Genomic DNA, 16,688 nt, shown 5'->3' with positions numbered 1-16,688 from the left:
AGGATCTTGACAAATGATAAGACTCAATATATATATATATATATATATATATATATATATATATATATATATATATATATATATATATATATATATATATATATATATATATATATATATATATATATAGATAGATAGATAGATAGATATCAATTCAATTCCCCAACTTCCTTCAACGACTATGGAGTTTTCCCACATTTACTTCCTCTAGAATCGTTGAGAAAATCTCTGCTCTCTCTTCCATTCAATTAAGAGTTCATGCCTTCTTTCTAAATCTCAATTCGTGCGCTTTTCTCTTTTTGTGGAAAAGGATGGGTTGATGCTTTTGTTTTTTTTAAATTTCATTTCTTGCACTTTCTATATTGGAAAATGATGGGTTCGTGTTTTTTTTTGTTTTTTTTTTTCTTTCCATTAATGCTTTTCTCAAACACGCATCTTGCCAATAAAGAAGTATATATATATATATATATATATATATATATATATATATATATATATATATATATATATATATAGATATATATATATATATATATATATATATATATATATATATATATATATATATATATATATATATATATATATATATTAGTTAATTATTTTTTAGTATTTATATTTTTCAATTATCACTGTTTTTTTTATTTTTATAGGTAGTCCAATGAGAAACATTTTCTTTTTTTTCTTAATTTTCTAACAAGATATGCACACTACAGAAGGTTTAACAAACTTTTAGTAGGAAAGCAAGCTTTCAGTGCTTTTCCTCTTTTGCATGACTACTATTCTCAATGTCTCAATTTGATATGCCTTTTTGAAATTTATGATTTTTTTTCCTACCCACTTTTTTTTTCAATCATATGTGATTAATAGTTTTCTTGGAGTATGTATTTCACCATCAGCCTTACACGTGATTAAATTAAAATCATATTGAATTTGCTTGATTGCATGTTCCTATTTAATATTCATGCAAACTATTCTGATACTCAATGTTCGTTGTAGACATTGATGTCAAGGAATTGAGCTACGTTGGTTATAGGAAGATTGTTGGTGTTCGTATATATTGTGGATCTAGATCTAGTTTTGGTAATGGCAAGCCCTGTGTATGCGTGGCCATGTTGGATGGTGGTCAATGTCTTGCTTGATAGTATTTTCCTATTTTTTGGGGCAAGGTGGTCAATGTCTTGTTTGATAGATCTGGTTTTGGTAATGGCAAGCCTTGTGTATGCATGACCATGTTGGATGGTGGTCAATGTCTTGTTTGATAGATCTGGTTTTGGTAATGGCAAGCCTTGTGTATGCATGACCATGTTGGATGGTGGTCAATGTCTTGTTTGATAATATTTTCCTATTTTTGGGGGGATGGTGTTCAATGTCTTGTTTGATAGTATTTTCCTATTTTTTGGTAGATTCATTAATTAAAAATGCTATTTGGAGTATCTAATTTTGAACAAAAATGAACAACTAAGCTACATTACTAGCCTAACACAACATCTTTCAATAATTAATTATTTCTCTTATCATTCATAAAAAGTCATAGTAAAAAATATCATTGCATAAAATGCTATTAGGTTGGTACTCTACAAGATTGAGGCATGATAGATTACAAATAATTTCAAACCTTTTACTATGTAGATAAAATACAATTCTTAGTAATTTCACACCACTTTTATCGTTCATCATTGATTACTTGTAACAAACATTTCTATGTCATGACTACATATATCCCTTACATGGCATAACTTGGAATCATTCATTTGGAATTTTGTTATCTTGACAACTTCAAAAGTTAATGTGTTGCAATGAAGCAAAATGATAAAATGTTCTTTTGTTTTGTCTAGAGTTGCATACATGGTATATCTTTTGATTTTGTTTGTTTAATCATTTCACCATCCAATTTGACACTGAGCTGAATAGAACCTATTCTAAATTGCCACAACTACTTCTACCTACAACGTATGGTAATCATAAATATCTTATTGCATTGTCTATACAAGTAGTTCTCGGCATCTTTAGATGCATCCTTTATTTTGTTCTTTTAGGTTCTTTTTTATTTTTGAGTCGTTTTGCTTAGCACCCTATACTCCCTTTTGGAAACAAGAACAAAACATTTTTTCTCGCAAATAGAAGAAATGTTTACATGTTGAGCCCTCTAGTTATGCCCAACGAGAAATTAAAAACAAGGCAAAAACTAATGAAAACAAAACCACCTTAGTATGTCTTACCTGATGGTACTTATTTTAATTTTTAGTTGTTTGAAATAACCCGAAGAGTAGGAATTTTGGTTAAAATATCCCTAAACTAGCATTTGAGCCTTATGTTGCAAAGGAAACGTCATAAGGCATAGAGTGGGGAAGAAAGGCATATAGTGGAGAAGAATAGGTAATCAAATCCGTCAAAATTAAGATTAAATTGATCTATTAATTTTTCATTTACATACACTAAAATTGTATGCAGTGTGGGATAAGAATCTCAAGAATCTCAAGTTATCATTGAGATAAATAAATCTCTATAGTACATGCTCGTTATATATATATATATATATATATATCTGAATGAAGATCTCTGCTATGATTTATATTACTATGGCAATGCCATTTTTCTCTCATAAATTTGCATCCATTGGTTTTTTTTAAGACATTAAAAGAATCTAGCTACTATGGTTTGTTATGATTGATGGGTTATCTTTCATATTATATTGTACATGATGTTAGATACATTAAATCATTTTGAAATAAACATTGACATGCCCTTGGCATTGATTAGCGGCATATGATACAATAACTTATCTTCATTGAAAGAGAGGTTGATGTATTCTATGAGAATCTCCCACACTAAAACTTCTTGAAACATGGCTTGAAACACCATGTGTTAATGATGTTTTTATAGAAGTTGCAACAATGAATGTTGAAGGCAACATGGATGTTGTAGAAAATAAAAATGTTAATGAAATTTCCATGAAATACTCTCATTCAGTGACAAAATATTTTTATGATTTATTTTGGAACAAATTGATGAAGAGCAAGCTATGGAAGGTGACATGTGGTAGTTGTTTACATACAAGCCAATTTTTGAAGAAATAGAGGACATGTATGGACAACTTGGAACAATCAAACAGTCGCACTAGCCAATAAAGACACTGAAATCTGAAGCTTACAAAAAAAAGACAAAGCTAAAGCAATGAAGAGAAGAAAAGGAAATCCAACTGATGTCAAAAAAAATAAATTGTAAGCATAGATTAGACTTGGACCAGAAAATATCTTAGTTTAAATTTTAGTTTTTTGTAATTAAAGGGGAGTGTTGCATAAAATAATTTCAACCACCCATTTCAATAGGAGACAAATGTTTGTTGGAAATCTTCGAAAAATTTATATCGGAACGATCTCAAAGCATACAGGTAATGACTCATTTTCTTCGGTCAAGGATAGTGTGCATTTGCATGGAGTGCACAAAACAATTACAAGTGATAAGTATATTTATTTTCAGAGTGATTGGTACATTTTTTCCCATTTGCAAATCGATGGTACAAAAAACGTGGCAAATAAAGTTCTGAAAACATGTTGCAGATAAACTCTAGAGAGCATATAAACAAAATGAAATTTAATTGGTGCCAACAAAGTACAAGAAAACCACCCCTCCTTATCATCCAGAGTTGTAAACTTAGTGGAAGTACCAATATGAATAGGTCAGGAAAGGTGTCAAAGCCTCTAAAGCTCAGGAAGGATAGCGTGACTACTGTGTATGTGAACACAGTTTAAGCTCAAGAGGGATAGCTCTTAAAGAGCTTCACCACTATATGTATAAACTTTTATGGAAACGAGCAGGGGCTTAGCATAAGGTGTTAAGAGGTTTGGCCCTTGTCCCCATGCGCGGGCACTATAACCAAGCGTCGAGGGCGAAAGAGCCCAATCTATCTTCTTATATGCATGTGTTGTGGGTCTAGAAGTTAGGGCTCAGAGGAGCATGGAGACGCATGTCTTATAAACCATATGGCTAGGAGCCATGTCCACAAGCACATGCAAGAGAGGTCCTAGTCGTCAAATGTCGCGAACTGTTAGTGCTGACCACGTGTCCCAGAGATTATAATGGGAGGCTTGAAAAATCCCACCAGGAATGAATTGTTGAGATGACATGGCGGGTGGGGTCGGTTGTTCAACGATTGACACGGTGAGACGAAGGATGCTCAAAACACTTATAACGTGAAATTTGAACTTACTATGCAACAGAGGGCCAAGCAGGACCCCCAATTAGTGTGGCAAGTGACTTAGACTCAAAGCCACGCGACATCCTGGAAGGTAGACACGTGTTACTTGAATTTGGGGGTTTTGTGGTCCCAAGTGGACTAGATCTAAGTGACACATGGCATACCTAGTGTGGGGCCATGTGGAGGCTGAAATCACCTCGGCACCATGTACCCCATGATTTATGTTGGAGTGAGGTGCAACCCCGCTCAGATTTAGTCCCCAGGGTGATGTGGCATGGCGAAGCCCACCTACACAGGCATAAGGGACCACAACCACATGATTGGTTAGAGTGGAGTTGAGGTGGTGAGTAGCCAGGTGGACTTCAATGAAACCTTGGTAGATTGTAAGCCTTGCACAAGAGAATGGGTCGGGACGACATGGTGTGGTGGAGCCCGAACGTGCTATAGTAGCAAATGACGATGGGATTCATGGAGGAGGTCTACCAAGGATTTGTGTTACACCAGAAGATCTTTCCCAGAAGTTTCATTGGGGAATTATAATGGAATCTGTTGGGATTTTAATCTCAGTGTGATGTGGTCATAGAGAGGGGTTAATTTATGACCCGATATGAACGAGCTGACGGCTAAGGTAACGGTGCCATGTGGCGATGAGGTGGCTAACTCAGATAGCTTGGGGACATCACATGGCAAATCAAGACGACATGGCACTATCTGATATGCTAATCTTCGAATGGCTAGTATTGAGACAAATCTTATATTTTCATAAAGGACTTGACAAGACGAACACAACAACATCATCTTTTTTAAGTCTTAAGAAAGTGGAAAAAGGTCAAAAAATTTAGACCCCATTTCCATAACAAGACTTTGGAGGTTGGGTCAGCTTAATAACTGCCTCCTTCTACCCTTAGTTGGGGCAAGGGATAGTAGGGGATGTGTTATAGAAAGGCACATGCCAAAGGGTGAGCATAATGTAGAATTGGTGTTGGTTGAACAATAAGGTAACATGCTATTATAACACACTAAGACTTGGTAAAGGTCTAGAGCTCATCAAAAGCACCCAACTGCACAAATCAATTATTCCCTTTTTCAAAAGAAAATTATAAATTTTTTCATCTCTATATTGATCAAGTTTCACGTCATCCCCTAGAAATCTTCAACCACTAAAATTTATCACTCCATACCTAAGTTACATGACACAATGAGACGAGACATGAAGGACACTAAAATACAAGTGTTTAACACATGACATGGTGGCACCAATAACAAGACACGAAGAACAAGGTTTATATATACCTTAAAAGAACATAATGCATTACACAAATAGAAATATAGACTTAAAGATTAAAATTTTGTTAGAATTTAGAAACTAGAACATTTACATGATACAAATTCGATCATGAAACTAAATACTACTCAGTACTTACTTGTCCTACGTCAATGATGTTCAAGTGACAAACACAAGAAATTAGAACCATAAACTATAGTTTCTCATTAAGTCATTAAAATTGAAATGTATTACATAAATAATGAGTAACTATTACTACAAGTGGGAATGCCAATGAAAAATACAAAATAGGGTATATACTGGAACTGTAAATGGAAGAATCTCATAGCTTGTGATTGTCAATAGTCCTTCTCCATGTTAGAATCATCAAAATCAACATCACTTCCATGACTCTCTCCTCCATCCTCCCCCTTCTCTTCCTCATCTATATCCAATCCAATCAATTCATATGTTGGTGTGGAGAATGAACCCTAAACTGGATCACCATCAACAAAATTGAATGGCTCTAGCACTGGTTCATTAAGATCCAAGTTTGCTAATGCCAACTCAACACTACTATCCAAACCCCATATCATTAGGAAACGCATCCCACATCTTTGTCTTTCCATTTAACAACTCTTCCCTCTATTTAGAAATAAGACGGAGGTTGATGTGCACATACACCATACACCATTTTCTTGCACCTTGTTGTTGGGAAAAGTATCCAATATGGAATGACCCTATCCCACTCTAAGGGTGATAGTACCTCAACAACAATCAAAGCAAAGCTATTCGAGATTACTTCTTTATGAGATGTAAGGGAGAGGAGAAAGACATCCACTAACCGTTGTCTTCCGCTAATGATTGATCCAATCTTCTCTCTTTGCTGCTTGCTCCTAGCTCCTTGCTCTTTTACTGGCCCAGCTACACCAAGATCCTGCAAAATCACAAGAAAGGGAAACTACAAGAAGCATACATTCATAATTGATTCAAGGATTAGAATAAATCAAATATACAAGCATCAATTCGCCATTGAGACACATGCATATAGAAGAACCTCAAATGCTTTATTAATGGAAGAAGTAAAGTTCTGAGAGTGTTACAACCATAAGAGGCCCAATCCAGCAACACATCCCAACAGAAAGAAATCTCCTCTTCACCTCCTTCAAGCAAATCACCCAATAGTTCTATACTCAAACCAACAACACTTCCTTACAGTCACAAGATTCCAGCCTCTTTAGACCTCATGAGAGAGCTCTATATATAGGAGTTTTGGAGAAAGGATGAGTCAGCTTGAGACTGGCATGAAGCTGACTAGTGTCCTCTCCCACTTCACTTATTCTTCAGTTCTTGAGTCCACTTGGAGGTTCTTGCTTCCACTTGGAGATCTAGACCCTCTTACTCATCAATAGGCGAATTCCCTGATCCAAGTGTCATTTTCGAAGCTTCCTGGGTATTGACACCTTGAAGAATGACTGTGCCACTTGGCCAATCTCTCCCAGCGCAGGTAGGCTTCATTGGAGTTGACATTCAGCGCAGGTACCAAGTGGAGTAGTTGACATTCAGCGCAGATGCTCAGTGGAGCAGTTGACATGATCCAGAAATAGCTTGTTTTTGAGTGTTTTCAGGTGGAGAACTGATTTTCAGTGCTATGGTTTGCTGACCTTGTTCCTCTAGGGGTAGGAACAACATGTTTAGGGACTTTGGATCCCTTAGATTATTGACATTTCATGCTTCATGTTGTTAGGCACAAAAATGTCTATAACACACCTGGAATCCTTTCAAAGCTACACTATAACCCTCAATTGTACTCCAAAATGCCTACGAACTTCAACCTACTAAATGAAATGAGGAAAAAAGATATACAAGTCACCTTTTTCAAACCCATGGGCCACTTTTGACAAACATGTGTCCTAAACTTGGCACACATTTAGAGCACATGTCGAACATGAGTTTGGCACATGCCCTGAACTCGTCCTCACAAATCCATGTCTGACATGTGGACCCCCTAGTTGTGTGTCATCTAACTTAGAAGACTTGTAAAATACCAAACATGAATTGGAAATGTGCCAAACGTGTCCTTACAAATACATGTCCAACATTTGGCCTTCATAACACATGACCCCCTAGGCACGTGTCCTATGAATTAGAAGACTTGTAGGATACCAAACACACATCATTTTGCACACGAGAGAAATTTTCATAATGAATCCTCACACGAACGCTCCAACTTTTAAGATGCAAGATAACTTTATAGTAGATAAAACATGACAAAAGGTTCATTTTCATGTCATGTGTCCAAGGTAAATGTATATTTTTATATGTAACCTCTTGCAAGACTAAAAATAGATAGACATTGATTTTAACTTATATCTCAATCAAATTCCAAAGAAGCAATGACTTTGGTTTTATTGAAAGGCATCCAATTTGACCCTGCTACGGGTATGTATCTATTGTGATATGTTTATACAAAAAAAAGAAAACTGGAAAATTTTGATTCTTTATGATTGGTTTCAAACTCAACCACAAATATCATTCAGCATTTTACTAGAAACATGTTTGTTCTCTAAAACAAAACTCAAATCTATTGTGTATCTTTAATGATAATGCATTGTAATTTGGTGTACTGTGGCTCATAGATACTTTCAACACTCCAGGTAATACATCATTGTAGGTGGACTAATATTTCAATCTCTACTACACTATATATCACTATATATATGCGAACAATGAGAGAAATTCATAATTGGATCTAATTTCTTTATTAGAGACTTACCATCAAGCATGTATTCTGAAGCTACATATCCCAAGTCCCTACTAGATCAATATTTGTGTTACCAGCACATCCTGCACTTGTTACTGCAAGACCAAAATATGAAAGCTGCATCCATAGCCAGTGGTTAGAGAGCGGTGACTACAATACCATCTACTTAGGAAATGTTTCACTTTGAACCAAGTGTTTTAAAGAACATAAACCAAGATGGACAAATAAATCTATTTAGAAATTTCTCAAAGTATAATTCATGATAAGCAATAATAAATTAATACAAACTGCTGCAAATGTCACGAAATTGATAGAAAACAAAAACTGAAGTCCTACATGAAAATATTTTGACAAAAAAATAATTGATGCTTAAAATAGTTCATAAAGTAAAAAAAAAAATCAGTAGGAAAGCAATGGAATTCCCATCTCATAGAATCTCCCATTGAATGCAATGCACATGACATACATTTACAAAGGCTTTTGTCAATTACATTCTAGGAAACTTTCTTAATGCTTTACAAGAATCTTCCCAAATTAACTGATAAATATTACATAAGAAACATTCATTTCCAGGAAGATTTAATGGTATTACTATTTTTAACACTACAGTCAGTGTAAGTGGGAGATTGGAAAAACTTACCCTCACCTTGGTGTTGAAGCTTGCATCAAGAAGAATATTTGATGATTTGAAATCTCGGTGAATCATTGTAGGGTTGCAGTGCTCATGCAAGTGTTCTAGACCCTCTAAAGGAAGGAAAACCATGGTAAGCTTGAGCTCCCAGGTTGATACAGGACCAAGTGAAAAATTGATTTCAATTGGTAAAATCTAGTAGTAGGGAATCAAATTATCTGTGTTAGAACTACCTTGCTGAATCAAGGGCTATCTTCATCTGCAAAAACCATGTAAGTGTAGATCCTTGAGATGGTCCTGACAAGCAATCCAGCACAGTTTCTTAACAAAGCATAGCGGTGAAAGACTGCTTACTCATGGCCTACTAGTTTATCCATGATTAATGGTAGTATCAAGTTTGTTTGAACAAATAAAAGGCTTCAAAACATATGCATTATTGAACTTTCCCAATGGTTGGAGAAAGCTACCATGTAATTGGTCTTCCAAAGAGCCATTATGCATTAGATCGTATACTAAAAACCATGTATGTTCATGAGTACAGAACCCAAGCAAAGAAACAAGGTTTGGATGTCGGATTTTTCTCATTAGCTCCACTTCATTATGCAACCAATGACAACACCAACAGATGAAATCAACAAAGATTCTTCTAAGTTATAAAATTATAGGAAGAATAAAAAAGCATAATGTAATATGTTAAATGCAGTGCATCACCAAATCCACAAAAGAAAAGACACTCAAAAGGGCTACTTTAGGGTAGCCCCCCAGAAAATGCCTTCACTAATATCTTCTTAAGTTTGAATAAGCATCCAGCTTCCAAGATAATACCTGTAATGTTATTATTACCTACCTGAAATTCATGCTCAGCCTGTCTACTACCCTCATCTAGCTTCTTCACAGTAGCAAAGGAATCATCATCATACATTGCCTTGTATACACACCCAAATCCACCCTCTCCAAGTATGTTATTGCTGCTGAAGTTATTTGTAGCTGTTAGCAGCTTAGAATATTCAATTGCAGTTGCACATCCCTTTTTCTTAGAAACACGTGAGTTCAAACGAATCAGGAGAGGCATGAGTGGAATACCCCTATATGAATCTATGAAAATTAAAATTACAGGCAACTTAGTGAGCTAACCCTAGATCAAAATAGTCGTAATGTAACTAATCGAACTCTCATGTAAACAGAGGTCATCCGCACCCATGGATTTTTATAATTTGTTAGAATCCAAAATTTTGATTTTATAAGATGATTCAAATCATGAAATTAAGTCTGATGTTTATTATGTTAACCCCCATGAAAAATAATAGTTTGATAGAGGAGAAGAATTTCTATAGTCATGGAAATCATTCCAATGCACTGGCAGTAATGCATAATAGTTAATATGTATATATACATCCAAAATATATCCACACAGATTAAACAGGGGAAGTCATCGAATCTCAGCCCCGAATCCAATGAAACAATATCTCCATAGGAAGCACCACTCTCTTGTGGCTGCCCTGTTGGTGTACACATCAAGAGAGGGTTGGTTTCAAACAGTGAAAGGGATAAAATATGACATAGTGGTGATACCCACCTGAGGCGTCTGGATCTAAATTTCGCTTGAACGCATGAGGTTGAGGTGAAGAAGGAGCAGAGTTGTAAATCTTTCTATACAACCAAGTACAAACTGAAGAAATCATGATACATCCAACAAATATTGGCCGTATGATAATTGCCAATAACAATCCTTTGTTGATGTGATGAGATTCTTTATTTATCTGCATTGGAGAACCTGTGTCTGAACACACAACACATTTTGCAATCATCAAAAGAACAAAGCGCAATGACTTCTCAGAACTTGTAGAAAGATGCAAACAAGCAATTCAAATTGAGAGATTTCAATTTCTGAAGAAATCTTACACAGGCTGTATTTTTTAGCATAAATATACTCTTGAAAAATTTAATGAAAAGGCAGGCATTGAAACCCTTACTGGTTAAATTTTCTGGTTTAGTTGATGCATTTCTTTTTGCCAGGGGATCATCAAGTAGGGAAGCCGATGACAGTGCGAAATGAAAAGAAACTGGTACAGAGATAGGCACCAGTAAATAACGTCCCTTTGCAGTCTTGACTTTGTTAAAAAGAGAGAGACTCAGAATCAAAATATGTTGTAAAAATGAATGCCCCATCTTGAAAATGTGTTATACTTGAAAGTCACTCAGGCTGTGGTAGAAAGCTCAGGAGATATTCAAAGAGGTAGATATCTGTGTCCTAAACTTGGGACACATTTATAGCACATGTCGAACATGAGTTTGGCACATGCCCTGAACTCGTCTTCACGTATCCATGTCTGACATGTGGAAATTGTGACACGTGACCCCCTAGGTGTGTGTCATCTAACTTAGAAGACTTGTAAGATACCAAACATGAATCAGAAATGTGCCAAACTCGTCCTTACAAATCCATATTCAACATGTGGGATTCATAACACATCACCCCCTAGGCATGTTTCCTATGAATTAGAAGACTTGTAGGATACCAAACACACATCATTTTGCACACTTGAGGATTTTTCATAATGAATCCTCACACGAATGCTCCAACTTTTAAGATTAAAGATAACTTTATAGTAGACAAAACATGACAAAAGGTTCATTTTCATGTCATGTGTCCAAGGTAAATGCATATTTTTATATGTAACCTCTTGCAAGACTAAAAAGAGATAGACATTGATTTTAACTTGTATCTGAACCAAAATTTGAAGCAGCAATGACTTTGGTTTTATTGAAAGGCATCCAATTTGACCCTGCTACAGGTATGTATCTATTGTGGTATGTTTATACAAAATAAAGACAACTGGAAAATTTTGATTGTTTATAATTGGTTTCAAACTCAACCAGAAATATCATTGAACATTTTACTAGACACATGTTTGTTCTCTAAAATAAAATTGAAATCTATTGTTTATCTATAATGATCATGCATTGTAATTTTTTGTACTGTGGCTGGTAGATACTTTCAACACTCCAGGTAATACATCATTGTAGGTGGACTAATATTTCAATCTCTACTACACTATATATCACTATATATATGCGAACAATGAGAGAAATTCAAAATTGGATCTACGTTCTTTATTAGAGACTTACCATCAAGCATGTATTCTAAAGCTACATATCCCAATGTCCCTACTAGATCAATATTTGTGTTACCAGCACATCCTGCACTTGTTACTGCAAGACAAAAATCTGAAAGCTGCATCCATAGCCAGTGGTTAGAGAGTGGTGACTACAATACCATCTACTTAGGAAATGTTTCACTTTGGACCAAGTGTTTTAAAGAACATAAACTAAGACGGACAAATAAATCTATTTAGAACTTTCTCAAAGTATAATTCATGATAAGCAATAATAAATTAATACAAATAGTTGCACATGTCACTAAATTGATAGAAAAGAAAAACTCAAGTCCTACATGAAAATATTTTGACAAAAAATTAATTGATGCTTAAAACAGTTCATAAAGTAAAAAAAAAATCAGTAGGAAAGCAATGGAATTCCCACCTCACAGAATCTGCCATTGAATGCAATGCACATGACATACATTTACAAAGGCTTTTGTCAATTACATTCTAGGAAACTTTCTTAATGCTTTACAAGAATATTCCAAAATTAACTGATAAATATTACATACGAAACATTCATTTCCAGGCAGATTTAATGGTATTACTATTTTTAACCCTACAGTCAGTGTAAGTGGGAGATTGGAAAACCTTTCCCTCACCTTGGCGTTGAAGCTTGCATCAAGAAGAATATTTGATGATTTGAAATCTCGGTGAATCACTGTAGGGTTGCAGTGCTCATGCAAGTATTCTAGACCTGTAAAAGAAAGAAAACCATGGTAAGCTTGAGCTCCCAGGTTGAAAGAGGACCAAGTAAAAAATTGATTTCAATTGCTAAAATCTAGTAGTAGGGAATCAAATTATCTGTGTTAGAACTACCTTGTTGAATCAAGGGCTATCTTCATATGCAAAAACCATGTAAGTGCAGATCCGTGAGATGGTCCTGACAAGCAATCCAGCACAGTTTCTTAACAAAGCAAAGCTTTGAAAGGCTTCTTACTCATGGCCTACTAGTTTATCCATGACAAATGGTAGTATCAAGTTTGTTTGAACAAATAAAAGGCTTCAAAACATAGGCAATATTGAACTTTCCCAATGGTTGGAGAAATATACCATGTAATTGGTATTCCAAAGAGCCATTCTACATCAAATCATATACTAAAAACCGTGTATGTTCATGAGTACAAAACCCAAGAAAAGAAAGAAGATTTGGATGTCGGATTTTTCTCATTAGCTCCACTTCATTCTACAACCAATGACAATACCAACAGATGACATCATCAAAGCTTCTTCTATGTTCTAAAAGTATAGGGAGAATAAAACAGCACAATGCAATATGTTATATGTAGTGCATCACCAAATCCACAAAAGAAAAGGCACTTGAAATGGCAACCTTAGGGCACCCCCCAGAAAATTCCTTCACTAATATCTTCTTAAGTTTGAAGAAGTAGCCAACTTCCAAAATAATACCTGTAGCATTTTTATTACCTACCTGAAATTCATGCTCAGCCTCTCTACTACCCTCATCTAGCTTCTTCACAGTAGCAAAGGAATCATCATAAAACATTGCCTTGTATACACACCCAAATCCAGCCTCTCCAAGTATGTTATTGCTGCTGAAGTTATTTGTAGTTGTTAGTTGCTTAGAATATTCAATTGCAGTTGCACATCCCTTTTTCTTAGAAACACAGGAGTTCATAAGACTTAGGAGAGGCATGAGTGGAATACCCCTATAGGCATCTGTGAAAATTCAAATTACAGGCAACTTAGTGAGCTAACCCTAGATCAAAATAGTCGTAATGTAACAAATCGAACTCTCATGTAAACAGAGGTCATCCGCACTCATGGCTTTTTATAATTTGTCAAAATCCAAAAATTTGATTTTATTAGATGATTCAGATCATGAAATCAAATCTGATGTTTATTATGTTAACCCCCACGAAAAATAATAGTTTTACAAAGGAGAAGAATTTCTATAGTCATGGAAACCATTGCAATGCATTGGCAGTAATGCATAATAGTTAATATGTATAAATACATCCAAAAGATATCCACACAGATTCAACAGGGGAAGTCGTTGAATCTCAACGTCAAATTCAATCAAACAATATCTCCATAGGAAGCACCACTCTCTTGTGGCTGCCCTGTTGGTGTAAACATCAAGAGAGGGTTTGGTTTCACACAGTGAAAGGGATAAAATATGACGTAGTGGTGATACCAACCTGAGGCGTCTGGATCTAAATTTCGCTTGAATGCATGAGGTTGAGGTGAAGAAGGAGCAAAGTTGTAAGTCTTTCTATACAACCAAGTACAAACTGAAGAAATCATGATACATCCAACAAATATTGGTAGTATGATAATTGCCAATAGTAGTCCTTTGTATATGTGATGAGATTCTTTGTGTATCTACATTGGAGAACCTGTGTCTAAACACACAACCCATTTTGCAATCATCAAAAGAAGAAAGCACAATGACTTCTCAGAACTTGTAGAAAGATGCAAACAAGCAATTCAAATTGAGAGATTTCAATTTCTGAAGAAATCTTACACATGCTATATTTTTTAGCATAAATATACTCTTCAAAAATATAATGAGAAGGCTGTCGCTGAAGCCTTTACCGGTTGAATTTTCTGGTTTAGTTGATGCATTTCTTTTTGCCAGGGGATCATCAAGTAGGGAAGACGATGACAGTGAAAAATGCAAAGAAACTGGCGCAGAGGTAGGCATCAGTAAAGAACGTCCCTTTGGAGTCTCGACTTTGTTAAAAAGAGAGAGACTCAGAATCAAAATATGCAGTATTACTGAATGCCCCATCCTGAAAATGAGTTCTACTTGAAAGTCAGTCAGGCTGTGGCAGAAAGCTCAGGAGATATTCAAAGAGGTAGATATCTGGGTTTTCTCAAGGAAGGTTCAAACCCAAAAATGCATAGCACTGCTCTCAAATTTTTAAAATTGGTAACAAGAATACACGGGGTAGATCAAATCCCATTTACATTGGATTTATTTGAACACTTCAAGGGAGAATGTAAACATATCTGAAAAAGAGTTGATCTTCACTGATCACAACAAGATTTGCAGCACCAAATGCCCAACAGTCCTCCACAAGTGAATTTCAGGCCTCCAAATGAGTGTGCGCTTAGTTGAAGAGCTGTACATGAAAACTCGTCCTTCAAGGCTTATCCGTGATCCCACACATATCACACATTGCTGCGAAATGAATGGCTCACTGGCAGTGCGTCCGTCCCGCTTCCTCATTAACCGTTCAGTTTTGGATCAGATCCGTGTTGGACCAATGATCACACTTCATTCAATCATCTAAAACCACAAATCCACGGTCAACAATAGGACACGGCGGTAGCTGGGGCCATTCATTTCAAAGGGAAACGCCTTACGGCGTAATTAGTTTTCATGAAAATTTTGCAATGCATGAAATGGTTACATATTTATCACTTTGGCTATGCATGATACATATTTTGATTTTCATTATGTCTAAAATAGACCCAAGGAGTTGAGTTTTTAGTAAAATATCCTTGAATTAGTTTCCATGAACATAATATCTTTTGGAACCTTGTAGATTGTCACACTTTTTTTTTGTGATTTACTTGCAAACTTGGTATTGGAAGTGAAGTTAATTTGTAGTTCTAGGAATAGAGAAGAAAAACTTATATCTTACTTCTATGAATTTATTTATTGCAACAGTTGGTTGACTTTACCATACCATTTCTTTTGTTTAGGTTAGGTTAAATCATTTTGTATCATTCGTTTCTAATGAATAATATTTGTGAAGACATTTTTATGGAAAGGGTAAGGGAATTAATTCACTAGAAATAATTTAACTCTAAATGTAGAGAGTTCTAGCATTATTAACAATGTGAAATTCAATATTCAACATTAAAATTTGTTGGAAAGCAATTGGATGACGGATGGGCCTTAATTGATTAAATATACAGAATCATTCTATGCCTTATTTGCTACCTCATCTTAGAGGTGGGATACAAAGCTTTATTGAGATTTTGAGTAGAAAACCCATTATTTTGAGTCTTGTGCCCTTGGAGGGTGCATGGTGCTCTTCCAAATAACGAAGGATTCCCCATCAAGGCTTCATAGTGTGCTTGTGTTCTCTTCAACTTAATGAGTTTATTTTGAAGCCAAATATTTGTCTAACTCCAGAATATGTGGTGAGGGGCGAATAAGCTGAGTTTAGACATGGAACCATTCACGACATATACCAAATCCTCAAGAAAACTTAGATATACTTGAAAAATGATGATTATATATCAAAACATCAGTTTATACACATTCCCCAAGTGCAGCGAGTGTAGTGTGTGTGACTATGACCCAAGAGTGTCGTTTTACAATGACAGAGATGTTATAACCACGAAACGTACCAAAGGATGTTCAACAAATAACTGCGCAATATCATATGGACAACTTAATCAACCAAGCATAAGTGTTATCTAAAAGGGAAATTTGGTTCACAAGTTTTATAATTAATAACAACCATAAATTACAATGTATGTATGATTGAAACATACATCCACCTCTACCTCCTCCTCCTCCACCTCCACCACCTCTGCCTCTGCCTCCTCCTCCTCCCCACTTCCTTCTCCTCCTCCTCCTCCTCCACATCCTCCTTTGCCACCTACTCTTCCTCCACCTCCACCTCCTTTTCCTCCTCCACCTCCACCTTCACATCCATTTCCTGCTCGACCACCTCCACCTCCAC

At 35.6% G+C, this 16,688-nt stretch overlaps 1 protein-coding gene across 1 annotated transcript; it reads right to left on the bottom strand.

Moving 5' to 3' along the window:
• Positions 1–9,608: 9,608 nt before the first annotated feature.
• Positions 9,609–13,660, bottom strand: LOC149159178 (putative receptor-like serine/threonine-protein kinase At4g34500). Its single transcript, XM_089434221.1, has 3 exons — positions 13,454–13,660; positions 11,990–12,095; positions 9,609–9,955 (listed from the first exon to the last, which is right to left on the bottom strand). Exons 1-3 carry the CDS (start codon positions 13,658–13,660, stop codon positions 9,609–9,611), a joined length of 660 nt encoding a protein of 219 aa, XP_089290347.1.
• Between the last annotated feature and the right edge of the window lie 3,028 nt (positions 13,661–16,688).

This window comes from Pinus tabuliformis, chromosome 5_2 (assembly GCF_031772625.1).
Source record: "Pinus tabuliformis cultivar Carrire ecotype Pingquan chromosome 5_2, CPIR1, whole genome shotgun sequence".
In the NCBI taxonomy this organism is placed as follows: domain Eukaryota; kingdom Viridiplantae; phylum Streptophyta; class Pinopsida; order Pinales; family Pinaceae; genus Pinus; species Pinus tabuliformis.
Note: the sequence above shows the minus strand (reverse complement) of the source record. Positions and strands in the feature narration are given on the sequence as shown.

Excerpts from the sequence above, each read along its gene's own strand:
- LOC149159178 (XM_089434221.1), bottom strand. The coding sequence starts at position 13,660 with ATGAACTCCTGTGTTTCTAAGAAAAAGGGATGTGCAACTGCAATTGAA. Across the intron at positions 12,096-13,453 it reads AGGCTGAGCATGAATTTCAG|CTTTCAGATTTTTGTCTTGC; the intron begins GTAGGTAATAAA and ends CTATGGATGCAG. Across the intron at positions 9,956-11,989 it reads TTTAGAATACATGCTTGATG|ATTCATATAGGGGTATTCCA; the intron begins GTAAGTCTCTAA and ends TAATTTTCATAG.